The sequence below is a fragment of the Vespa mandarinia genome, chromosome 19 (assembly GCF_050613455.1).
Source record: "Vespa mandarinia isolate Hongniang chromosome 19, ASM5061345v1, whole genome shotgun sequence".
Lineage (NCBI taxonomy): Eukaryota > Metazoa > Arthropoda > Insecta > Hymenoptera > Vespidae > Vespa > Vespa mandarinia.
In genome coordinates, this window is record NC_140828.1 from 3637127 (window position 1) to 3664438 (window position 27312).

The 27312-nt window shown below is 28.9% G+C and overlaps 3 protein-coding genes across 11 annotated transcripts; 1 reads left to right on the forward strand and 2 right to left on the reverse strand.

Moving 5' to 3' along the window:
- Window positions 1-3443: 3443 nt before the first annotated feature.
- SNRPG (small nuclear ribonucleoprotein G) lies at window positions 3444-4269 on the reverse strand. The gene is made up of 4 exons (XM_035883703.2): window positions 4102-4269; window positions 3935-3957; window positions 3679-3803; window positions 3444-3602 (listed from the first exon to the last, which is right to left on the reverse strand). Exons 1-4 carry the CDS (start codon window positions 4131-4133, stop codon window positions 3552-3554), a joined length of 231 nt encoding a protein of 76 aa, XP_035739596.1. The 5' UTR covers window positions 4134-4269; the 3' UTR covers window positions 3444-3551.
- A 153-nt stretch (window positions 4270-4422) lies between these two features.
- Window positions 4423-15602, reverse strand: 5PtaseI (inositol polyphosphate-5-phosphatase A). 3 transcript variants are annotated; one of them, XM_085662841.1, is made up of 13 exons: window positions 15466-15602; window positions 14764-14805; window positions 14577-14677; window positions 13709-13796; window positions 13577-13640; window positions 13275-13495; window positions 13052-13192; window positions 12814-12975; window positions 12528-12713; window positions 12152-12217; window positions 11972-12012; window positions 11390-11426; window positions 7618-7710 (listed from the first exon to the last, which is right to left on the reverse strand). In XM_085662841.1, exons 1-11 carry the CDS (start codon window positions 15529-15531, stop codon window positions 11980-11982), a joined length of 1170 nt encoding a protein of 389 aa, XP_085518967.1. In that variant the 5' UTR covers window positions 15532-15602; the 3' UTR covers window positions 7618-7710; window positions 11390-11426; window positions 11972-11979. The 3 variants fall into 3 exon arrangements, with proteins under 3 accessions (XP_085518966.1, XP_085518967.1, XP_035739571.1); XM_085662840.1 differs by lacking the exon at window positions 11972-12012 and having other exon boundaries at window positions 4423-7710; XM_035883678.2 differs by lacking the exons at window positions 7618-7710; window positions 11972-12012 and having other exon boundaries at window positions 8707-11426.
- Window positions 15603-16050: 448 nt separating this feature from the next.
- Scgalpha (sarcoglycan alpha) lies at window positions 16051-26926 on the forward strand. Of its 7 annotated transcripts, XM_085662844.1 has the most exons (12): window positions 17766-17908; window positions 17999-18231; window positions 19037-19161; window positions 20402-20541; window positions 20657-20832; window positions 20924-21025; window positions 23820-23997; window positions 24104-24351; window positions 25792-25863; window positions 26271-26414; window positions 26484-26552; window positions 26643-26924. In XM_085662844.1, exons 3-12 carry the CDS (start codon window positions 19041-19043, stop codon window positions 26665-26667), a joined length of 1275 nt encoding a protein of 424 aa, XP_085518970.1. In that variant the 5' UTR covers window positions 17766-17908; window positions 17999-18231; window positions 19037-19040; the 3' UTR covers window positions 26668-26924. The 7 variants fall into 7 exon arrangements, 3 of the variants coding, with proteins under 3 accessions (XP_085518971.1, XP_085518970.1, XP_085518972.1); XM_085662845.1 differs by lacking the exons at window positions 17766-17908; window positions 17999-18231 and adding an exon at window positions 16051-16185 and having other exon boundaries at window positions 26643-26926; XR_014983317.1 differs by lacking the exon at window positions 26643-26924 and adding an exon at window positions 26131-26168 and having other exon boundaries at window positions 17768-18231; window positions 26256-26414.
- Window positions 26927-27312: the final 386 nt, after the last annotated feature.

Here is a 27312-nt window from a genome sequence, read left to right on the forward strand (position 1 = left end):
TGGCAGTTATAAACAATTGAAAAAAATGTGTTTCTGAGCATGATCGTCAAATTAAAAGTGTGCGGCAACGTATTAAAGGACACACAGTATATTTGTCATTTTATATAACAGTTTGACAGAAAGTTTTTTATAGAAAAGCAAGTTTGAAGATGTAGAAATTTAAGTCCATATAAAATGATATTACATATTATCATCGACACTTCAAAATTTTATATATAAATTGTATATATTTATATGTGTGTAATGACAATTTATATCATAAAATAAATACTTCTTTATAATTATCGAATATAATGTATTTTTCTACATATTCAATATATATATTTATACTTTAGGATATCTATAATATATATATATATTATTTCGTGATATTGTCGCAAAAATGCGCGTTTTGTAATAGGAGCACATAACAATAATGGAGGTCATTATATAAAAAGCGGGAAAATATAATTCAAGTTGCAATACTAGATGGCCCCAGGGTATAAAAGGTTTCTTAAAATAATTATTTAATACTGGTGCCCACGCTAGATAGCGCCAGGAATATTAAAAAGTTTGTTTATTAATTATTTAGTTCAGTTACCAATGCTAAATGATGATAGGGATATAGGAATAAATATTTTCGATTTGTCCATAATTTGAATTTTCTAATAGGATAACATAACTTGCTAAGAGGTGGCCCAATTTCGCGTGCCACCTCTTTGTGCCACATCTTCGTGTATCGTGTAATACTAATGCAATGGTTGATCTGCAGGAAAATTTTTGCTTCGTTTATAATTTGAATTTTCTAATAGGAAAGAATAATTTACCAAAGATCAGAAAATCTGAGCATCAGGTATTTACGTACACACGCAAGAAAATAATCACTACTTTATGGTATACATACCATATTCAACAATATGGAAATCAATAGTAGAGATATGAGTTTTTCTCTTTTGCCGCAAATTTCGAGGGCCATCATAGTACAAAATTTTTTCTTCGAAAAAAATGTCAAAAACAGCATTTACCCCAACAATGAAAACAGACATAATTCTTGACCAATTACGATTTACAAAATATCACTTTAAAGATGAAGGTTTATTCTAGGATTTCTTTTTATTTGTGCATAAATTATTTTCAAAAGCATTTTTTTTAAAGAAAATAAAGCTTTTTGAAAAATATATCGTAGATTAAACCTTCGTCTTTAAAATAAGACGTTCTTCATTAAAATCAATCTGGAATTATGCTTGTTCCTATTAATGACGAAAATCATAAAAACAGAGATAATAGCTTTTTAAGGCTTTAATGTTCGAAGTCGAATGTGACTCGACAAGATCGGTTACTATGGTAACCCTATGTCGAGTGTGACTCGACAAGAATGGTCGCTATAGCAACTTTATGTCGAGTGGTACTCGACATAGTTTTCCATTTACTCACGTCATATTTTATGTTAGCGTCGTATTTTATGTCAGTCCTCGTTATTTTATAGCCGTATTGACCGTATTGCTTCTACTGACTATTCTTAACTTTGATAAAAAAAAATCATTTAAATAATGTGTGACACTGACAATAGTGATGACGAATACATGGATACTTATAATTTCCTTACTTCTCAGCGTAATAAAAGAACAATTAACGATATATATTCGAGTGACACAGAGGATGAAAATATTGCTAGTAGAACGCAAAGAAAGTGTAGAAGATTTATTTCTGATTCGAGTGATGGGGAAGAGGAATGTAGTAAAATATACTACGATGGACTCTCTGATGTTTGGGTCGAATTAACTTCGAAAGATGAGGAAAATACGACGATTCCATTTTCGATCGGACAAGAAAGAATTGGCCCACAAAACTGTGATAATTGTATAGATCCGTTAGACTATTTTCAATTATATTTCACCAATGAATTAATTGAAAATATTGTTGTAAAAACGAACAATTATGCCCGTTCGAAAATTGCAAAGAGAGTATTGTCCGAAAGGTCAATATGGAATACCTGGAAGGACTTAACTGTATCCGAAATGAAAGCTTTTTTAGGGCTTATATTGAATATGGGAATTGTTCGTTTATCTAATATACAGGATTATTGGTCCAAAGAAGAAGAATTTCAAGTACCATTTTTTTCTAAAATCATCGATAAAGGTCGATTTATGCAAATATTTTGGATGTTACATTTAAACGAAGTACACGAACCAAATGCAATATTAGAAACTAGATTACAAAAAGTGAGCAAATATCTTGAATATCTCGATTTGAAATTCCGAGAACATTTTATTCCTAATAAATGTATTTCTATAGTTGAATCTGTGGTGAAATACAAAGGAAGATTAGGTTCTACTGTTTATAATCCTCAAAAACCAACAAAATGGGGTATTCGTCTGTATGTTTTAACGGATTCAGAAAGTGGTTATTTATATTCTTTTCTTCCATATTATGGAAGTATAACTACTGAAAATTTACCATATCCTGAACTTCCTGTTACCAATAGAGCAGTTTTATATCTATATAAAAATCTTCAAAATTCAATTTCAGAAGCAAGCGGTTATCATATATATACTGGTAGATTTTATTCTAGTGTAATACTTGCGAAAGAATTATTATCTCAATCTTGTCATTTTACTGGTATAATAATGACGAATGGAAAATATGCTCCAAATTGTCTTAAAGAAGGAAAGTTGAAAAAAGGTGATATTGTAGCTTGTAGAAATGAAAATGTATTATTGTTTCAATTGAGAGATAAAAAAATCGTTAGCATGATAAGTACTTGGCACACTGTAGAAATAGAAACTAAAAATAAAATACCACACATTATACAGGATTATAACAAAAATATGAATGGCGTTAATTTGGCCAATGATTGTGCTTCGGTTTATTGTTTTATGAAAAAAACTTTAAAATGGTGGCGTAGATTATTTTTTTGGGGTTTAGAAATGTCTGTAATAAATTCGTATATTCTTTATAATTATAGAGAAAGAGAGAGCAATCCTATGACGTATTTAAAATTTGTTAAAGTTCTTGTAAGAGAATTAACAAAAGATTTTTATTCTATTTCAACAAATATTCCACGTGTATTTTTAAATAATAACCAACGACTAAATAATGAGTTACATGTTATTCAGTTGAATCCTTTGCATAAACATAAAGATTGTAAAGTTTGCTCGAATAGGAAAATAAAAGGAGGAAGACGAGAAACGAATTATTATTGCGAAACTTGTACCGATCATCCCGCTCTTCACGTGGGAGAATGTTTTAAAAGATATCACACTTTGCAAGATTATAAAATATAACTTTCTATTGAGATACATTGTTCTTTATTTATATAAATATTTGTTTTCTTCCTTTTCTTTTATTTTATTTTAATAAAACATAGCTAAGCAAATTCTTGTTCATTAATAGATGGATGAAAATGAAGAGTACTAAAGTTTAATTTAAGATGAAGATGTATATAAGCATATAAAAATGATTTGTGCAATAAAAAACTTATTTGTATATGTTGGATAGATGTGTATTTAATAAATCATAGTTAATCTTATTTGGAATTTTGTATCATTTAAATGTACATTTATATATATAACTCATATTCTATCTAATGCCTCTAACATAATAACACTATTTCCTCGAATCACCTGTAATTAGGAAATATTGATATTATTGAACATGAAATAAGGGAAGAATTAATTTTAATGTTGACATATTACTTACCACCATACCAATATTATTTTTTGTACCACCTTTACATTCTTCAACGCTCTCATCGATTACCATATTCATAAATGGATCAAAACCACGTAAAATACCAATTACATGCCTTCCACCATTTAATTTTACTATAAACAAAAATAATATGCTTTATCAACATCACAAAAAATTTACAAGAAAACTTTTGCCCTAAACAAATACAAATTATAATCAGGTGTTATTTGTTAATTATAATCATATGTTATTTGTTTATACTCACGTGAAAGACGTTTGTCCATATATCTACAAATAATAAAACAAAATGATAATAATTTTATATAAATTAAATAGATAACCTAAAATTCGTACTGTTTAATAATTTCATATAATCAAACTTAAATACAGTTTGAAATATTATTTAAGATATATAAATATAAATATACTAACTTTTTAAGCTCTGGAGGATGTGCTTTACTCATTTTTAATTATTTAAATTTAAAATTTTACACTTACAAAAATAATAAACCTTAACCAATTTCAACCAAGTGTATATAACCCTGATTCAACCAGGACTGCCACTATACAAAAACTAAATATCTTTAAAAATAATAACAATAAAACTGAATAATTTTAATATGTATATATCTATTAATGTTTGTTATAGAACGGTAACTTTATTCATTTTAATACATAAAACAAATAATTACAAGTTTGTACTTGGCTATAAGCCAATTGGTAACAGGTTTCTGCAGTCTACAACATCCTTTGTATAACGTATATTATAACACTGACATGATATACATACAGTTTCCGACTAACAACATAATTACATTTTATAAATCATATTAATTATCTTGAAATTTTTTAATATAATACATAACACGTTATGAATAATATTTTTTCTATATTGTTCATTTTTATTATATTTCCAAGATACGTATAATAAAAGAATTTATGGACCAAATAACAATAAATAATTAAATATTAATCGGAGCTATTTGTACATATTAATTCAATTGTTTTTCGCTTTAATCGTTGATCTCTATGAAAAAATATCAATCGATTATAATAATTAGATATATCGTATACTCAGCTATCTAATATATCTGTTGTCATTTAAAATTATCACTTTTCTAATTGCAAGACTTGCAATTAATCTCTATGTGTTTTTATATAAATTAATTACATTTCACGAACATAATTTTAATTTTATGTTATTTTTAATAAAAAAGACATACAAAATTAACAATGATTAGAATTCAACAATTATAACGAAAAACAATTTTTTATAGATTATATCATAATTTTATCCATTTCTATATATACTTGTTTGTAATCATTTATAATCGCGTTATTAAATATAATAATCTCACAAGGTACTGCAAGTACAAAATATAAGTACGTCCATATTAAATATTTATAAAAGTACAACAAATACATCGATTCGTTAACGTAAGAAGTATAGATCTAAATAGATATTTCGAAAAGATACATTTTGAAATTGGCGAATCGACTGTACAGAGACAATATTTTTAGTAAAGAATTGATCGGAATCGATTTTGTACAACGTAAACATAAAAATCACAGTTTTTTCGAAAAAGTTTCTTTCGAAGAAATTCATTATTACGTAAAATATTTTTTTAGCGGGATCCAAACTTCTTTTTAGAAAAATCTTATTATACGGATTGGACGACCAGTGGAATCACTCCAGCATTAAATTACTTACTCGTCTATAAACAATTAACACGATACACGATATACACAATTCTATTGGCATATCCGGGAGGAATGATCTTTTTTTTATATCCTTTTTTTCATTTTTTCTTTTTTTTTTTTTTTTTTTTTTTTGTAAAGGATCATTATTTTCAAAATATGATCGTGTAAAAGGTTTGCGTTGGAAAGCTCGTAGCAAAACTTAACGAATAATTTTAGTTTGGGGCAGTCTCGAACATATAAATGTAATAAAGGCTAATTCAAAAAATTCAAATTAAAAAAAAAAATTAATTAATTAATTAATTAATTAATTATCAACTTATATTTATAAATTACATTTATCAACGCGTTTCGAAAATGAAATACATACTCGATTTGATTAGAGGGTTGGATTTTAAGTAAGTACTTTAGACGGATTACATAGAAGATGAAAACATTTGATAAATATACGTTTCTCAAATATAAGAAGCAGTAAGCGACGAACAGTCGCAGCAGGTACATTCAAAAATGATTTTAACTTTGACGTCATTCTTCGAGCAAATGCACACACATGCACACGCACACACACACACGCACACATATACATAGTGAGAATGAAACGATTAATTAGCACAAAAATATCATTTTTTTACATGCTACCGCGTATGCTGCTAACGCAAAATATACGAAATGTATCATTCCTAACGTCTCTATACACAGCTTGTATAATAAATAACATTATAAGCGTATAGCATCGGACATCAACTGTGGTTTTTTTTTGTTCATCCTATTTTAGAAATATGTTATAGTAATCTATATAATAACAAGAATATAGCATGAACATTTATATAATACTCGATATAACTGGCAGACACGTTTTTCTACGATCAATATGCCATAATACACATAATCTCGGTCATTTCGTATTAATGACATAAGAAAGTGATTTTTCTTGCAAAATCATGTGATGAATTTTTTGATAGATCGTACGAATGTTAACGTTACGAGATCCATATATCTATCTATTTCTTTCTTTTCCTATTTACAAATATTCGATTTTCACTTTCTTCAAACCACTTTATCGATTAAACTATAATAGTGGAATGTACCTGCGTGAGCGCATTATTTTCGGTGGGTCATTTAATCATCTATTTACTAAGCTTTCTGATTAATTGAACTTTTCAAAGTATTTAATCAATTCTTCGTTGGCCCATAAATATCATATTTTTTTTTTCATCGGCATTTCTCAAACAATGTTTAAGAAGATAAAAATGATATAATTAGGGCAGTTGTAACGTAGGAAAGTTTCAGAGCAACTTGATCAATATATTTTACGTTTGTTTTGTTAACAACGTACACGTACGTAATATATATATATATATATATATTAAAAACAATGCTCATAATCGTTCCTACGTGAATGGACGATGTCATCAAGGACAAGAAGGCAAATTGGCAAAATCGTTTGAGAAAAGTCGATTAAGAAATATTTAATTTATGTACTTGGCAACAATTATTAATTTAAAAACGAATTTAGTTCAAATACTGTTTCATCTTTTGAAAACTTTGAAATCAAAATGGTTTACCAATTTTGTTGTTGTCAATACGATTACGGTATTTGATCGAAATTCGTTCGAAGAAGGCGACTACATCGAGTCCAACGATAAATCTCATGCGACACGAAAATCCTTCCTATATAATCTTAAGTAATATAGATTTTCTAGATATAACCTTGTGTAGGAACATCAATATGGTTTTAATTTAAGGATATATCAAAGCACCTTTCGTGTAGATTTATCACACACAAAGACAACAACTTGTCGTCGTTTAATATGATCTTCCTTTTATATATGTACTTACTTATTTTTGTCAAAAAACTTTTAGCTTATTGGATTAATGGAAGCCTATTATCTATTACGAAAGTAGCTCTCTTTATCTCTTTCATTCATTCTTTCCCTCTCTTTTGTTTTCTTCAATCATCGTATACAACTTCGGATCACGTGATTTACAATTACGTGTTCCGATCATATTATTTCCGATCACGTGGATTCATTCAAGCAATCCACTACTACATACTATTTGCACTTTTTGCAATAGCTAACAGATTAAAGAACCCTATGTAAACGTTAATATGCCAATTAGTTTGGACGAGTCTTCCTTGCTAAAATCTTTTAAGATGTGATCATGATTGACGTCATCATACCGTTGTTTCCTTAAAAATCTTCACCGTTGAATCTGCATGCTTTACGTGTACATATCTTGTTAATGTCGTTATACTTTTCTCATTATTATTGTTTAATATCTTGACATTCTTCAATTCAGTATTCACACTTTTGTCTGTTTCATGGAACGCCATCGCTCTGTCTATATGACCAGGAACGATAATTTGACTAATCTTTTCAAATTTTATTTAACGCAGTAATACAGATCAAAACATTTTTCATCTTCATATTTATTATTCTATATACAATTAATTATTTTTTTCCAAGTATTAATTTAGACTTTAAAATGATTTTATGAGTAATTTGATCTGTAGTACCACATAGTTCAAATCAATAACAAAACACATAGAAAGAGTGCAGTGCGACATGCAGACACTCGTAACACGTGGCTTACATATACATATGTATATGAAATTAGAATTAGGCGAAAATAAATTATTCAGCGAAATTAGTGATACACAAAATAACTCGTCGAAATCATGACAAATATGTATGTATATAAAAATATATATATATAAATATATATATATATTTTTTTCTATTAGGATTATTATAATATATCTCTACAATTTAAATATAAGAAAATATTAAACTTGCAAGCACACGATTTCGAAATTTAATTTTGAAATTTGACTTTCAGCTTTCAACGACCAATTTCATTCATAAAATTGCATTAAGAGGTTATAAATAAACATAATTCGTTAATATATATAAAAAGAAATTTATATTTATAAGAACTGAAATTCGATTAACCTCCACTGTTGCATTTACAATTTTTGTAAATGATTCTCGGCGAGTATTGTAGAAAAGAAGTTTATTTCAAATATTATTATGTTTTTATATATGAATTTAAGATAAAACTTTCTAGTTAAATTCTTTTTTCAAGCATCTAACTTATTATATAATTACAATATTTTTCAGATTAATAACGGTGAAAGTACACTTATTGCAAGTACTTAAAAATTGTGATAATTTATAGAACAATTTAGAAAACAAATTATTTTTATAAGAAAAATTATTGCATATAAATTATTAATCCAATTATTTTAAAGATCTTTCTAAAGAATTATTTATATTATTCACATACATATTTAAAACTCATCAATTTTAATTTTGGCTACTTATTCTACATCATACATTGGCAATTTATTACTATGAAGAAATGCGATACAAAAATGCTTATACGTATTGAAATAACGTCATATTAAACATTGTAATTGAATAATGCATAGATTATTTAGACATAGATAATTTAAAAAAATATAAATAAAACACTATAAAATAATAATATTATACTGTCATATTTTCACAATATTTATTAGATAAATTAATATATATTTTAGAATTATAACAAATCTAGAGCTTTGGCTATTAAGTTCACATATCAGATGTAGTATATACATGTATACATACACATCTTGATATAATAAGTGCTTTATAGATTAAATAAGTCTCCTAGATATCACTTCACATGCAAGAAAGATCGAGACATGCTTATTTTAAGAAGTTTTACATTTTGAAGCGTTAAAAAAAGCAGGATTTCAATAGGAAATTGAAATTAAACCTTAGAAGACATTATGTAATAGTACAATTGACATTATTTTTTGTTAACTATCAAATCAGAAACTATTTAAAAATAAAATAGTCGTCATTTCGCATAAAAAAATACTGATATCTTAGATTTCAAACATAATTTTCTAGAAATAATAACTTTCTAAAACTATGTCTGGTTTATTTCAAACATGCATTATGAATAAGGCAAGTATTATAATTAAATTCATATAGTTTAAATATAAAGATATTCATTGCGAATCTTAGAGTGCAAAATAAATTTGTATTTCAATAGCATTTGTTAGAAAATAATTATCAAGGCAGTATGATAAAGCTTCGGATGCATCTACTAAAATCGTCACATTACATGCAACTAAAGAAAATATTTATATTTTTACAAATATAAGCAGGAAGTAAATCGGACAAAATCTAATTTTAAATGAAATATAATGTTCGAGTGTTATTATTCTTATTTTCACATAAAATATATTAAAATTATTCTCTTCTATTATCATTCTACATTTTTCTAGTTTTTATTTCTTCCTACTTACTACATTATAACTTCTTAAGGCACATAAGAAAAAGTAATACTATTTCTTTATAAGAAATATTTAAATAATGTATCTTTGATTTATATACCAGTCATAATCAGTCATAATTTGAACTGGAAATATAAAAATGAAATAGAACGATTTATGTTAAATAAATACTCTATGGAAGTGATAATAGTTATAATGAAAAACATGGAATAGAAAAAGTAGGACCTTTTAAGAAAATAATAATGAATAATGACTCTCATGAAACAACGCAGCAACATCTTTGACATCTACTCTGCTTTTGTACAATATTATTTTTATATTTTTGCGTTACTTTGTATGCTTTTAATTTCAATCTAACATTCCCTGTATTATCGCTAATATCTTGACTTTTTATTGAATTACTTCTAGTAGTATTTTTGGAAGCCATCTCTTGCTTACTCTCACACCTCAATATCTCTACATCGTTACCTATTGTCCTACATACACTCGAAGATGCTGTTTTTATGTCACTATCACACTTGTCTTGACCCGAAATTTGTGACTGTGTATTAACTACTCTATCTTGTTTCCTACACTCCTCTATACTTGTACTATCAATTTTGATACAAAATTCTTTGGAATGAATTTCCTCACTTTCCAAATTTTCTCTTGAAACACATAAATTCACATTACTATCAGTTAACATATTATCCGCTTCACAGCTTCTATGTATTTCACTATAATGATTTTCACCATCTACATTTGATCGTATATCTTGTACGTTGTGTATATTTTCATCAGAAGTTTCTTCCATTAATTCGTTTATTTTGCTACCTACTGATGTTATATCTTCTATTGACTTTTCATTTAAATATTTCTGTACATCTTGTTTCAATGATTCCTCGTTTGCAGCTAACAATAGATGCAGTCCAGTTTCCTGAGTTCTTTTTTCTGCATTTAATGGCTCTTCATATGTTAGATTAGTTTGACTACTTGAGTATATATTTGATTTATTCTCTAAATAATTATTGCATTTATTATCATGCAAGTAAACTGAACTTTCATTGGATTCAATGTTACTTGCATTTATTATTGCTATACGTGGTATAATCAATTCACCACCAGGAGGATTTAAATTAGAAGTTGATAAATTCATAGAGTCATCAAAATTATGATATCCCTGTTGGCCTTTTCCTTCGATCCAAGCTTCAGTTAATATATGCGATCTTTGCCATAAAATGTCGCTATTGCATCTCCTTTTCTCTATGTCTAAATATTGTTCCTGAGTTTCAGGCCATGAGTGTAAACGACATTGACTGGAACTCTTTTTCATAATAGATTGTCGTTCCATATCTGCTTCACGTTTTTTATCACGTGCGATTAATTCTAATTTTGATTTCAATAAAGCTGGAGATACAGCTCTATCAATACGTCTTGTTATATTCGACGAGTGAGCTGATTGAAGCGTTAAAACACTGTCACTAGCATCAATTATATGATCGATATCTATATCAGGAACTTCACCTGACACTAAAATAGCATTTGGACTTGGACTGTCCATACTATCTGGAGTATAGGGATCATGCTTAATAGGTGCTGCGTACAAAAGGTTGGATGAACGATCAGCAGAGAGCGTTCGTGCACTAATGTAACTGGTGCTATCAGGCAACATTGGTAACAAATCCAAATAATTGTCAGGAACTCGAAAGCAAAACTCTGGTGCACATGGCAAGCTGCAGCAATTAATCATACCTGCTTCTGGTGCGAGATTAACCCTCAAGTAAACTGGCTGTAAAAATGAAAAGACACGAACCTTATATATCATAGTATACTTTTAAAAAAATTCAAGAGATATTGTTAATATATTGGAGTTCTACGTAAAGGTTAACTAATATCAACATGATTCGATGTCGTGATGCTGTGTCCTGTGATCTGTGGATAATACTCGTCGGCCTTTTTCTTATATTTTATATAAGGTACAATCATAGAGAAAAATTAATTAAAATGCATGACTCACATCTATCTACCATCGTTATCAAAAACTTATAATATTAAGAATATGTAAAAGTAATTTCTTTTTTCTTGTTTAAATAAATTATTCTCAAAATAAATATGGAAAAACCAATATGCTGAATATTATAAATCATTTCTTTTTTTGATAACAATAGTAAAGCTAGCAAGTCAAAATTCATGAAGAATGTAAGATTTGAGTTATGGTACTACATTCAAAAGGTCCCAATAAATATATAATCGATCAAAGCAACAAAGATCTAACAAAAATAAAAAGTACATGGGAAGCCAAAGAGAAAAATAGACAGACAATTCATATAGTACCTTAATGCTTAGAGATTCATTCGAAACTCCAGAAAAACAGGCTGCACCATAATAATTAAAACAGTGGATCATCAGAATAAGATTTAGGAAGTGTGTAAATATATATGTACCGAGTATAATAAATATAGCAAGTAAGATTTGTTGTTATGAAATTTATATATATAATATAATTTATCTTACCTTATGATCACCCATGCAAGTTGTTCTTCCTATTATACCATACTCTACTGCATTAGAAGAGGATATCTGTAAAAAAAGAAAAAAATATATATATATATCATATAATGTATAAAATTACTCAATATATTTTTTATTAATTTTTTTACGGTCGTAATACTCGTTAGCATGAATAACGTGTAGGTGGTGTATGTAATTAATTATTGCCCAGAAAATCTATTCCTACGAATTAAGAGTGTGAAATTCATTTTTTGTTTATATTTTATATACATTATATATAAAAATATAAACAGTAAAAATGCCTTGCCAAGAATAACCTTCGACCGCAAAGAATTAAAGTAAGTTACATTTCAATCAAGTAAAGGTTTATATTCCATACATTTTGGACTAGCATCTTTGCTGTGGGACTCAGTAATACTCTGTCACACCAAGCTGGCACTCTTGTTTGCATGTAATTTGTGGCTTCATTTACATCTTCTTGAAAAGGATAACTTGGAATAAAATTAATCGGAAATTCAAACAATCTTCCTTCAAAGTCTTCCAATTCCTTGTCATATTCTCGTAGCTGCATAAACATCGGTTATTTCATTATGGAGTTCCTAATTATTAATGCATTTTGATAAGTAACAATAGATAAAACAAATAAAAAATAATGCATGACTTACCCATTGTCCACTATTATTAACAAAAACATTTTGATGTTCATAATATGAAAATTCTTTTTTCCCCAATGATAATACAAGATTATCTTCCTTGTTGTGAAATTGTAATTTAGAAATATTCCCTTTATTCGATAGTTTTCTTTCTTGAGTATCTTCAGTAAGTTTCTGTTAATAGCAATAATAAAAATGATTATTGAAAGTTTATAATATTCATTAATGTGAAGTACAGATAATTCTATACCTTAATTACACCAGCAGTATCAGTTCTAAAATTAAAATCACCAAATAAAAAGTATGGTGCTTTTGGATATTTGTCACTGTGAAATCTATCTAACGTATGTTCCAGCGCTCTTCTGCGCGTTTTACTATAAACGGATGGAAACTGCAATTACAAAGAAACATTGTGAAGTAAAAAATAATGTGAAAGGATTTTCATTTTCACGTAATTAAATTGTCTAACTTACAGTTTCCATAGCAATAAAATTACTTGCATCATGGAACAAGTGTATATTTATGAGATCAAAAACTGTTCCACTAATACTCCATCGTGTTCGCAAATATCCTTTTCTGGACCATTTACATTCGGGAAAAAAGTCTTGAGGGAACTTTGCTTTTTCTTTGGTTGTAACTGCTTCTATATTGCCAGAATGAATTTCTTTGCCACATACTGGTGCAAAAGAGCATTCTAAAATTAACAAACAAAAATGAAAATGTATCGTTGCAATTAAATTATTTTTCAAAGTGACAATTGATATAGAATATCTACCTTTGAAATCCCATAATAAAACATCTTTTAAAGACTCATGAATAAAATAAAAATTTCCCAATGCCTACAAAAAAATGTTATTTAATAATTTTGATGCTTTAGGATAAAAATAGTTATTAGATTTCAACTTACTGTAAAATGTTCAGCCGACGAATAATCTTCATCTAGAAATACTCTTGTTTTGTCAAACAATCTTAGTTCTTCCGACGACATTAGTAACCTAAAAAGAAAAAGAAATTTTAATCATCAATAAATACAAAAACCTAAAGAGAAAAATTATATATTCTGTAAATTTTATAGAATTTTAAAAATCTTTTATGGCTTTTTTTTTTCATCTTTTTATATTGTGCTTTCACATGGATATCATTCAATAAACTAATCTTTTGAAGTGGCTCAACCAACTGTAAAGTCATGCGTGATATTCTATTTTTATCCTTTTCTGCTGCTTATGCGTTAAATCACATTTAATATTGTGAACAAGGATACCCATATGATTTACCTTGTTCCTTCAAAGGCTCGTTTATAACTTCTATATCATATTAAAAAGATAAATCATGTGAATATTATTAGTAAAGTTACAAAAGTAATATTATTGTTTTTTAATTATAGCCATATTATATAAAATATTAATATTAAACATAGGTTTTTTATTAATTGATTATAGAATGATAAAGTCAATTGTATATAATTTATATAACTATAAAAAAAATTTGATAAGTACCATAATTTAATTATTTACAGAAAATGATATAACAATCTTTGCATAATCACATTAATAGAAACCTTTAAAGAAACCACTAATGAGATTCAGGTTACTATTTAGAGCATACAGGAAACAGTACAGACCATATCAAGAACTTGCTTCAATCATTTATAAAGCGACACATTTAACTAGTTCTTTTAACATGCCGTCAAAATTGCACATTAAGATTTATATTTGTAAAAATTAAATTTTAATGTTGAAAAGCTAATAAATTGAAGAAATTTAATAGATATTTACCTAACAAAATCTTCCACATGTCTCATACTTTGTTCATAATTTTTTCCACCTACTTCTTGGCAGTGCAGCGCTATAAACTTCGAATCTAGACGCGATATGGTCTAAAAAAAAAAGGGGGAGAATTATAAAAGGATGCGACTTAATGCCATTTAATTCGCAAGATAATAATGATGATAGTAAAGCTTACCGATAAAAATTCTTCTGTCCATATCTTTAACATGACACTAGGCTGCAAAGTAAAAAATGAAAAGAACATTATTAAATGGAAATAACTGTTCGAAGAAACTTAAAAAATGATTGCATTGATATTACACTGGAAATAAGTTGAAAAAAAGGAAAAACGCGCGTTTGCATTCGGCAAATCAAACATCAAACAATCGAGCGCCTCGATTCATTGTGAACGCGTCGCACTTGCAAACAGTACCGGCACATACATACATAAAACGCACACGCAAACACGTATACATTGTACAGGTATATAAGATATTCGCGCGCTAAACGATACGTCGTCATATTAAACGAATTGAATTGTGATGATAAAATATTTCGATTTCGCATACACACATACAATTTAAACAAGACGACGTAAGAATCGTTCTATGAGGCACAACGCATTCGACAGTTTTCTTTTAAAGAGATTAATCACCATTCACAATAATAATAGTCAAAATAAAAGTTTGAACGCGTGTACGAATAGTAGCGCAGTCAAAACAAAACAAAATACATGACTAAAGCGCGCCAAATGGATAACACGTATTACGATAAGAAATGAAGACGTAATGAAAGAAAGGAAAAGAAAAGAAAAATAGAAAGAATTAAATTGTTCTTTATAATAAATAGAAGGAAAATATTACAAAGTAAAAAAGAAAAAAATGTAAATAAAACGTACCTCTTCGAAGATACTGCCGACGTTTGCTGTGACCAAAAGAATCGAAACTCCTTCGATGGTAGCCATTCTCGAGAGTACAACGAATACAGAAAGAAGAAGAGAAGAAAAAATTGAGCGAACTATATCCTCGTTGTGGATCCTCTTGAGGAGAGGAGCTACGTCGAGGAGGCCCTTGAAACGACGTGAATGCGCAATGTGTGCGTATGCACCGCGCGTGTACGCGCTTTCTCTCTCTCTCTCTCTCTCTCTCTCTCTCTCTCTCTCTCTCTCTCTCTTTCTTTCTCTCTCTCTCTTCTCTTCTCTTCTTTCTTTTTTCTTAAGACGTACGCTCGGTTGCACACACAACCTGTCACAAAAAGTTGTTATAACGCGCGCGCACTGCACTGCCGAAGAGAAGACGACGATGACGATGACGATGACGATGACGATGACGATGACGATGGCGGCGACGATGATTTACGACAGGAATCAGTACCGACCGAGGGAAAAATCAACCCCTACGCCAAGGAGAGGCCGCGGTCATCCACCGTATCCCGTTTACATCAAAGCTCGCACTACTGCTGTTACTGCTGTTGCTACTGCTGCTGCAAATACACCACATCGTTAATCGAATAACGGCCGAGACCCGTTGGCGCACAAGAGGACAAGTCGTGCGTGCCGTAAATATACCCCTCTATCAGGCCGCCGTCCGAAGCCACGCCTACCCAACGTCAATAGGCAGTACCGTACACTTCGTTTTTTCAAATGCGCATAATGATATCTCTTTTCTGCTTTTCTCTTTTCTTTTATCTTCTCTTTCATCCCTTTATAAAACTACAACGTTTTTAAGATTGACATTTTTAACATATCGAAATTAACGTTCGATATCTTCGATTGATCGATAATAATCATTTTATTATTTTTTCGAGATATCTCGAAAAATTTTTTAACTATTATTCATCTAAATTGTAAGGTTTTATATGATTATGTCATTTTAATTGTATTACTTGTTTGCATTTCTTTTTTTTTTTTCTTAAATACTAAATTCGTTTGTAGGGTGATAAATTAACGATAACAAAAGGGATTTTCTTATTAATTTCTTCGAAAAGTTCAAGCACGTGCGTACGCGAGCATTCTCACGTAGAGTTGATCACACGATGGAATGTCCAAATGACTTGACTCGCGTCATCTCTTAAAGATTTCGCATAAGCGCATTTCTTCGATCTAGGTAAAATCCAAAAAACGCTCTGACGTTATTTGTGATAACGTACCGTATTTATTAAAGTTAATGATTTTTAGTTTCATGTCTAGTTTCTATTCACTTAATATTATTTCTTTTGTCATAATAAAGAACAAATCGTGCCTTAAGGGAATTCATGAAATGATTTATACGACTTTTTTTGGTTTTTATTATATTTTTTAAGAGATGTTTAAGATACCGAACTTATTTCTAATGAATTCGTAATAAGTATTTCTACAATTCTCCCTGCAATACTGACTAATTATTTCAATCAATTATCCTTTTCATGTAATGTATCAGAACCAATCAGAGCTTTTGAATACTTTTTTGTATTTATTTAAAAACGTCGATATGTGCAATCTTCGATCAAGATCATTATCGAATTAAATAGAATGATCGATATCGTTTAATATTTATGAAACAAATTTTGATAGTATCGCGCGCATTCAACATGTTGCAGAATATGTACATTTAAAAACATACATATTTCATATATTTAAAAATTCTCTGGGATTTTCATCAAACTGTACAAATTGTTGGATTATATAAATTTAAGTTATACTTCTATATAAGAGAAATTAATTCGCGTTTCTGTTTGTTACTTTGGTTTTTCGAACTTAGTGAGGTTAACTTATCTAAAACAATTAAGATATAATAATAAATCAAATTGATGCGATAAAAGGTCAGATAAAAGTACATACACGTACCATCTATTGTTACGTTTATTTTTAAGATGGGATATTATGCAATTTACTACTCTTTCAATTTATATATATATGAGATTAAACATATTCAATCAATGATTATAATAATTATTATCTATTAAAATAATAGTTATTCGTAAACTAATTGATTTGACATGAAGCGAGTTTCTTTGGTTGAAAGTATACTTACATATCGTTTAAATATTATGAGCTGAATATTCATAAAAAAGGAAAAAGAAATGTTTTTCGATCAGTTAATCCATTAATTATCCACGTCAGATTTTACATACGTCATAGATAAACGTGACTATTAGAGGGGGGGGTAGATAAATATATAAAAAATAAATATATAGTCCCTTAGATAAACGCCTTAATGATACAGACCTGGCCAGGAAAGCTTACTGTTGCGCACGAAGCGAACGCGCACAAGCCTTACGCGCCGTTTATACTTCGTTCTCTTTCTTTTTTCTTTTAAAAAAAGACGTCATGCAAATCAACGTACTGGTACCACATTTTTCGAGTATAATCAATAACATAAATTTTCTAATGATAATAGAGGAAAATTTAGATAAAAGTGAGATAATGTAGACAAGTTACGTCTGTTTTTAAGGTGCTTTTATATAAATTTACGAAGTACTACGAAATATAACGAAGCATGACGAAGTTTAATACGTCGAGTCGATAATCCATCTTCAAAGTTACGACGAATTAACTGTAACCAGTTGTCCTACAATATACGGCTTTTCCGTGTACTCCAAAATACATCGCTCAAACCCGAGCGACATGATATTCGCATTGGGACGATCGATTTACATTTCGTGAAAATTCTGTTCAAAGAACATCGTAAGTATCTTTTCGCCTGTCAAATTCTTGAAAAAATTTCCCTCAAACTGACCAAGAAAGATGAAACGCCTCATCTATCATGTGGCAAATTCGATCGCTATTTTTGACATACAACTTTTATCGTTTGTTTTATATTTCTTTTTTTTAAGGTTTTTAAGGTTAGACGTTTAATCGAATGAAATCCATGGAAAAAGAAATCATCGTAAAAAGCATCGCTTGCAATTACGAATATAATTTTCTTTTATTCTTGTTTTTCCTTAAGAACTATTTTCAAAAGATTGTATTTTTTAGAATATGCGCGCGTGTATTTCGTATAAGTTTGTATTTATTCAGCTTTCTGAACTTCGCCATTGCATATTCGATATATGGAATTAACCTCATTCGGAAAGATGCATCAAGAATTTAACATCCGTAAAGAGTTTCATCGAGGTTAACTAAAAATTTCGCATCGAGATTCTCTCTGAAAGAAATTTTATTTATATCGAAGAAGGACACATGCATTATAGTGTGTCGTGATCAATGAGAAAATATTCCTCGGTAAATTCAATTTTAATAGAAATAATAATAAATGATTTTCGAATCATTGATTACTTAAATTTCTCATTGAATGCACTTTTAATACAATACAAAACATTGTCATTTGTTTTTAATATAAAAATGATATCATTACTGTCATATCATTATTATTAAGATCGAGATTTTTATTTATGTCTGATTTCTTTATCAACTAAAATATGCGCGCGTTTTTCGAATTGATATCGATCGATCTATAATTAAATACGTCATTTGTTGATATATTTTTTAGCGAAATGCATCGACACGTGGAAATATTAACAATTCTGACGACCTTTGCTTGTGCTGAGAATATTTTAATGACTGAGGTCTTTGTCATACCTATCAGACCGGAAACTTTCGATTGGAGTCCAGACGGTAAGACAGACAAATAGATAATTAAATTAGTAATATATCATGTTTATGACGAAACAATAGTAAATAAGAATAATAAATAAAAACAATAAGATAAAATGAAATAAAACAAAAGGCAAATGAATAAAGAAATGACTTATCAAAATTAAACGTTCAAAAATTCTATAATGAAAACAGTCAAATAAATAAATAAAAAAACAAAAATAGAAAATAAAAATTTGCAGACTTAACTTTTTTTCTAACGCACGCAATATTAAAAAAAAAAGAATGAGAAAAAAAGAAAGAAAGAGGTGTCCGTTGTCACCCCTTAACCCGCTTCACAATTTGAAATTAAAGTACGTCTCGCACGTCATTCGGCGCGCACCACGAATAGCAATTATAGACGCGTCTCGAGCGTTAATAGCATTCGACCTCGTACATGACATGCGTCCGCCTCTCTTTCTTTCTTTCTCTTTCTTATATGCATTTCAAGAGACACTTTCTAACACACCTTCCGCCAAATTTGTCTAATCATAAATGTTGAAAGTCATCCGCACGTAATCGAAGAATTTCATCAAAAGATACGATTGACTATGACTCTTTCGATATTCTGCTAATTGACGTAGACTTTAGTTAATGACTCATTATGGATCATTGTTTCAATAAAACATATTCGACTTCATCGTTATCATGATTCATCCTTTTTATTTTATTTTATTTTTTATTTTCTATTTTTTTTTTTTGATGAATCTGGATAATTATAATCATATTCGTGTGAAATTTCATTTCTAGAATATCGAATGAGTTATCATGAAACATTTCTTTATATTTATTATTCATATATTAATAATGAATGGTCATGTGTGCGTGTGTTCAAAATAAAATTTTCTTTTATCTTCGACCACGTGCCCGATAGTTATTTGGACTTTAATATAAGAATGTCGAGACTATACAATTTAAGATTGCGAGGAACGTATGATTGCTTTATCTTATGTTACATGACGCGTGGGTAAACGATTTATGGTCGACGAGACAGTTCACATTAATACAAACTACGCGAAAGACGAGTTAGCTTGATTTCTTTGAAGAAGAATAGAGAAAGACAGAAAGAAAGAAAGAAAATGAATGAAGGAATGAATGATTAAATTATATATATATATTCCTTTTATATATCGTTTTTTAAATAGTTACCCGTTTATATACCACATACAAGTTTTAATGTTTTAACAATGGCTTTTCATTTTACAATCGATTGCCACTATAGGAAAATACGATCAGTTTACGTACCAACCGTCCTTGCTCAATGCTCCCGATCTTCCGTCATGGATTCACTATGTTCATAGTAAAAGAGATCATGGTGGATTTCTTTATGGAGTCGCACCAAAAAATCAAAAATATTTTCAAGTAAGCGCACGAATTCTTATCATCATCATCATCATTATCATCTCCTTATTCAAATTTATCATGATTTAGTTGTTATTATATTTAATGAGAAAAAAAGATATATATATATTTTCAGTTGGAGATTGTGGGTTTAAACAAGTACACGTACGAGACGAAATATAAAGTACTTGACATCAACGTTCTTGAGAAACAAAATTTAACGAGATACGAGGTCAACTTAAAAATCGATAATCTCAATGTGGAAGATACGTTTGGTCGTAATCGAACCGAAAAACTTCTTGATGTTTTCAGGTCTGCCTCACGACGGATATATACTTTTTATAAAATTTATATCTGTTTTTACTTCTCTTATTATATTCGCACGAGATACATGATCTTTCAGAAACAAACTTTGGACGACTGCCACGGATTTGTATGTCACTTTTCTGGCTTCAGCAGTCGAACTTGGTGCACGTTTACCCCTTAAACCTGGAGAAAGCGAGGGGTAAGCTGGTCTTATTTTCTAAAAGACTTGAAACTTATGTGCCAAAGGAGTGAAAGATCAAAACATTTCTTCGTTATCGCTGACGTATCGATCATCTGATCGCTAACAGAAAATAACGCACTGACGTGCATTTTACGTTTTTTTTCAAGTCTACGATCGTCAGATATTTATAATATGTATAGAAGCACATTTACAGATATACATTAGTATCAATTTTATATTCATTTTTTATGTTGACTTCGTTAAAGATCAAAATTCTTACGCAATATCATTGACGTTTTATTATTAATACTGTAGTCTGTAAATTTAAATTTATTATGATATTCTCATAGAGTAATTAAGACTTTGTAACATGAGAAGAATTTCGAAAGACGTTATTCTTCGTACGAGTTTATCTTTCAGGTTAAACGTACGCATCTTTGTTGTTAATCAGCATGATTTTCCTCGTAAGATAGGGAGAAGTCGTCTTTCGTATTATCACCTGTGTCAGTCATACAGGTGACTAACGGTATAATATTATCCGTGGCTACGTTTTATACGAAAAATAAAATTTCGATTCTATATGAAAATTTTGTGAACTTTTCGTCAGAAATTCGTATTCTTTTTTACAAGTAAAAGAACTTTGTATAAGTAAACAATATATATTATATATAAAATATATATATAGAATATATATATATATATAGAATGTATATATATATATATAAAATATATATATAGAATATATATATAGAATGTATATATACATTATATATATATATAATGTATATATATGAATATATATATATATAATGTATATATAATGAATATATATATATATATATATATATATATATATATATTCTAATTTTCACTCGAATACTATCACGTAATGAAATATAATGATTTTAGGAGAAAATGACAAGTGATAAGCATCTCCAATGATTGCAGAAAAATATTTTAGAAAACTGTAGAAGTTATTAAAGCCTACAAATTCCAAGGAAAAATCAATGAAGCAACGGGATTGATAATAACCCATCATTCTTCATAGCAAATATTATTGTACATCCACGGGAAATGACGAACGTTCTCGACATAAATTTTAATCATTTTACAAACGCGTATATAATGTCTACAATACGTCATAATAAGATTTGATTATTTCATATCGTACATACAATCGGAAGTATAAAAAGGAAATAATATTTCATGAGATTAGATAATCGCCGGCCTTCTAATCTTTATATGGTAAGGTGCTTACGCAAGTACTGCTTACGAAAAGTATTTTTTTTTTTATCACAGAACCAAATAATTCTAATTTCTTGTCAAAAATTTCTCAATTTTCGATTACAATATACGTACCAAAATTAAAGTTGCGATTAATAGAATGTTTCTTTTTGTGATAATGAATATCTTCTTTTCATCTTCATTGATTCTATCAACCAATTTAGATCCATGAACATTTTTCTTCTTTGTTGGAAAGAAATATTAATCCATGGACAATTTTGAAAGAAAAGAAAAAGAAAATCATACGATCACAATCTCTTTGGGAAACTCGATTCTGCTGATAAAAAAGTTATGCAACTTGATTTAATGATCATAGAAATGTAAGAGGAATAGATAAAACGTATTGCGCGTCTCGTGTCTTGTCAAAGACCTCGATGGAACGGTGCCCGCGCAGCTACTAAAAGACTAAAGCAGTCCGCCTACTTGCGGCAACGTAACGCCTCTAATATGTACACAGCGTGTAAATAGTCTGACTGCTCGAACAAGTACGATATTGTCAACGCTACAAGCGAAGATAATCGAAGCGCTTCACTGAATGACGTTCTCCTGTCCCACGCACGCGATAAGGCCACACCTCAACTCCTCTCACTTCACCTCATCTTAACTTATAATGCCTCTTTAGTTACGTATTGGACCAGTGTCTCTCAAATTTTATCTTCGAAAAAATTAGGGCTTGGATATTTTCTTTTTTAATGGAATGAAGAATAACTGTATAGGAAGAAATTAAACCATTGACACACGCACACACACACATACACACACATTTCACGATCGTCGTTTATAATTAACGGTATAATAATAGAGAGATGATTTATCATTTTTTGTAGGTATAAAAAATATATATAAAGTATATGATTATCGATAGATAATATGCGTAAAACGTTTTGATGATAAACAATGACTTCTTTTTCCTTGATTGATTATAAATAATGGCCAGCAAAAATGAAATAATATTTGAAAGAATCCTTGGTAGGAATGACGCAAATATCATAAAATGAAATATGCGATATAACTCGCATTTAATAGTATAATCACGGAAAAAGAATCCTTGTATTTTTGACTCGTCAGTGTGTATCACCTTTTTCGGTTCACCATGAGGTCATTTCAAATAATTTATCAGGAAACGAAATTCTCTCTTATCTTTCGTTGAGAAAACTCAACGCACCTGTAGCTTTGATATGTTCACTTGTACTTATGACGAAAGAATTTTTTTACTTGTCTGACGTGTTTTTTAGTACTTACGTCATCACATCAGTTTCGGAGGAAAATAAATAAATATGTATGACTATGATAACAAACGGTTTCAAGACCGCCAAAATATTATGATATTATTTTCACATATAAAACGAGTGCGTTGGAATGAACAAAAAGAGTCAGGAAATTTTTCCGTGAATCACACATTTTTATTAATTTCAAAATGGAATTATCAACATTAGACGTTAGAATGACATCAGTTTATTCCATCGTTTTTTTATGAAATAACATTCAAAAAAAAAACTACTATCTCGACTTTCTTTATTTTTTACAGAGTCGTCATGAGACTGGGTAGTTCAATACCATTTTCACAAGAATTGATTGAACTTCAAGAGGAAGTAAAACCACTTTGGAAGCTACTACCATCCTGTCCAAGAGATTTTAAAAGAACGAGTGTGGAGAGATTATTCAGAGAAGCCGGTTTTTTATTGGATTGGTGTTCCTTCAGACTGGTCGGATAAGTTTCTAATATAGACGTTTCTTTTACATAGACGAATAATATTTTAACTAATAGACGAAAAGATTTAATAATCATTTGTCGGTTTACGTTATAAAAAGATCGAAAGCGACGAGCAGAATTTGCAACGAGAAAGTGCGAGACGTGGACCAAGTATGAATATCGTTGGTTTACCATCCTCTGGAATTTCTGAACATACCGAGTGGCAATGGGCAAGATCAACGAAAGCTGATATTCCTACGAGAAGTTATTTCAAAGAAATCGTTACAACGATCTTCGTACCAACGATATTACTTCTTCTTCTGGCCACTTCTCTGAGTACAGCACTTTGTCTTCATCGTGACAAAATGTAAGTTCATGGTAAATTGTTTTATACTATCCAATTAAAACAATTTTACAAAACGAACACTTCGTATACATTCCAAAAATTTGCAATATTTCATTCTTATTAGCTTCTTTAATTTTATTTGAATCGTTAGAAAAAAAATATCATTAGGATTCGAAAGTCATGATGCGTTCTTTCTGTTTGGGTGTCTTAGCTCGTAAAATCGGTCACACGTGTAGCGGCATATAGAGTATAAACGAGCGAGACAGAGGACAAGGAACTCTTATAGTAGGTTTCATTCATAAGTAGGAACGATATCTGACCAAGCAATGTCGTGACGCTCAGCACGGTCGAAAATATGTATGTGATGTGGTCCGCGAACACTCGATAAACGTAATCGGCTCATGACATACGTACATATATGTATGTACATACATACATGCATATATATATATATATATATATATATATATATATATATATATACAGAAACATATGTGATATCATTGAAACACAAGTGTGTCGTTGAAATAATAAAAATGCATAAGTAAAAAATGATATTTACATCAAAAGCTTTTAATAAAAAATTGTATATACTTTAGATATACATTATATGTATGTACTTTAAATATACGTAGATTTGAAATATGCGAAATAATTCAAATAGCTTTATAAATAAATAATAGATTAAATTACTCGCGTCATTTGAATTTCACAAACTACACTTTATATATAAATAGGAGAATATAAACATAAGGATCACATTCATGTTCTATCTCGCTTAGCATATAATTATCCTAACAGAAATAAATAAAATGCAGAATATACGGTAAAGTGTGGGATAAAACAATCATAATTTCTTCATAATTATTAATGTAATTCTATTAATTCTGTTTGATAATTATATTAATTCTACTTGATAATTATTAATTTACACATGATCAAGCAATATTTATAACGTGTTATCGATAAGCTAATTCATTATTAGGATTTTGTAAATTGAAGTTTATTAATTTCTTTATCTGTCAAATACATTAATATATAAATCGAAATGTTGAGATATTTATAGTTAGATTAATTGTGGAAAGATGACTTTATTAAAGTCTTCTTTATATTCGTATTATTCGTATTATTCGTATTATTCGTATTATTCGTATTATTCGTATTAACGTAGTTTAGCTCGATCCTACAAAATATCAAGATTCCCGATCTCACGTAATCAAGTTAATCGTCATTTCCTTACGGTAATGATAATGCGAATAACGTGCAACCTACGTAAATAGACTCGAGAATCGCACGTCATCGTACTACGTAAAATGATCATTTGCTATGACGTAAAGATTATCATCGATGTAAGTAAAATTATTAGTTTACGGTCACATTTTCATTATGACTTCCGTATTCTAATACTTATCATTTGTAGAAATTAATTGCTAAAATGTTAGTTGTATTTTATTTTTATAGGATGGATCCAGAATCTCAATTATACTTCTATGAATTATTTAATATTTTTCATATCCAAAAGGAAATTGTTAGGTATATCTATTACTTCATTTATTTCCTTAATTAACAAAATTATAATTATGATTTGTATGCTCAGTTGAATAATAAAAGTTTAATAAGCAATTTTTTACACTATTAATAAATTTTACTGTGATCTTGTAACGAAAATAATTTATTTACGTTCGAGATTGCTTATTATCGTCATAAATTTATTTGTTTAACTTATATTATTTTGAATATATTTTATTTTTGTATTGCTATATTAGTTTTGTAACGCTATGAAATTTTTTTATTTTGCAGTTATGCATATTATCCATTTGCATGCCATTCTATAGTCGGTAGGTACAGTTTTTCATTTATATAGCTTATAGATATTAAAAGATAAACTTTATTGCATATGTAAACATATAACTGTGTTTAAATAGTTCTTTTATTTATAGAAAAAAAACAGAACCTTCATCAGTAGAAACAATGAGCAAGAATGGAGTGCAAATGGTACAATATGTAGCTCCTGAGAGAGGTACTTTGAGATCATTATCTGTACCACCTTCTAGTCCTAATGACTCTTTAACACATACACCAAGGTATAGAAATATTGTCTAATCTATTAATTAATAATTAATTTTTTATATTAATTATTACTATATTTACAGAATTTCTAGTGACCGTTGCAATCCATATATTCGACCTAATCCACCACCTTACACTGGACCAAGCAATTTGTACGTGTAAAAATAATCATTATGAAATAATATAAACAATATATAAGGATTATATAATGATAATAATATATTTATGTATAAAATTTTTAGCCCAGGTATGAGGACAGATTTCTGACTATACGAGGAGCCAGGAAAAACGTGGTTTTGCTAAACAAATACAATAAAAATACGCTTTGGACAGAGAAACTGCAATAGTTTGCGCTTTGGACAGAGAAACTGCAAAATCATAAAAACTGGCTCCATAAATTATAATTATAATGCTTAAATCAAAGTTGAAGTAGTAAATTTAATTAAGTGTGCTCTATATATTTCATTTAAAGGAGCCTTAGATATATAACTTATAAAATGATAATCTTTTAGTAATAACAAATAAAGTTGTAATAAAATTGTTTATAGTTCTTCCTTAAATTATCCTTATACAGTATTTATATTTTTTTTAATTTACATTTTCATGTTTATGTATAATCCATATTTAAGAACACAATTTCAAAATGTTTTGAATTTGGCGGACAAAATATTTGTTTTAAATTAGATCAATGGGAAATCAGTATTATAAAAATCGTTCTCTGATTGGTCTATTCCAAATAATCTTTTCGATACGATATTCTAATAACTTTCTTTCACAAATGTTAAGATTATATAAAAACAATTTTCATTCAATTTGTTTTAATTATTTTGGTCTATGATATTTATCAATGAAAATACAACGTTCTTTTATGGGTGAAGGTTATTTGCTGTATATATATACATATACATATAT

Bases quoted from the DNA above. Each gene is read 5' to 3' on its own strand.
- SNRPG (XM_035883703.2), bottom strand. From the start codon at position 4,133: ATGAGTAAAGCACATCCTCCAGAGCTTAAAAA. The intron at 3,804-3,934 runs GTGAGTATAAAC...TTTTGTTTATAG, and splicing joins TATGGACAAACGTCTTTCAC to TAAAATTAAATGGTGGAAGG. The intron at 3,603-3,678 runs GTAAGTAATATG...TCCTAATTACAG, and splicing joins AAAATAATATTGGTATGGTG to GTGATTCGAGGAAATAGTGT.
- 5PtaseI (XM_035883678.2), bottom strand. From the start codon at position 15,531: ATGGCTACCATCGAAGGAGTTTCGATTCTTTTGGTCACAGCAAACGTC. The intron at 14,806-15,465 runs GTACGTTTTATT...TTTACTTTGCAG, and splicing joins TCGGCAGTATCTTCGAAGAG to CCTAGTGTCATGTTAAAGAT. The intron at 12,218-12,527 runs GTATGGAATATA...CTTTTTTTACAG, and splicing joins CAAAGATGCTAGTCCAAAAT to ATATCCTCTTCTAATGCAGT.
- Scgalpha (XM_085662845.1), top strand. From the start codon at position 19,041: ATGCATCGACACGTGGAAATATTAACAATTCTGACGACCTTTGCTTGT. The intron at 23,998-24,103 runs GTCGGATAAGTT...CGTTATAAAAAG, and splicing joins ATTGGTGTTCCTTCAGACTG to ATCGAAAGCGACGAGCAGAA. The intron at 26,415-26,483 runs GTATAGAAATAT...CTATATTTACAG, and splicing joins TCTTTAACACATACACCAAG to AATTTCTAGTGACCGTTGCA.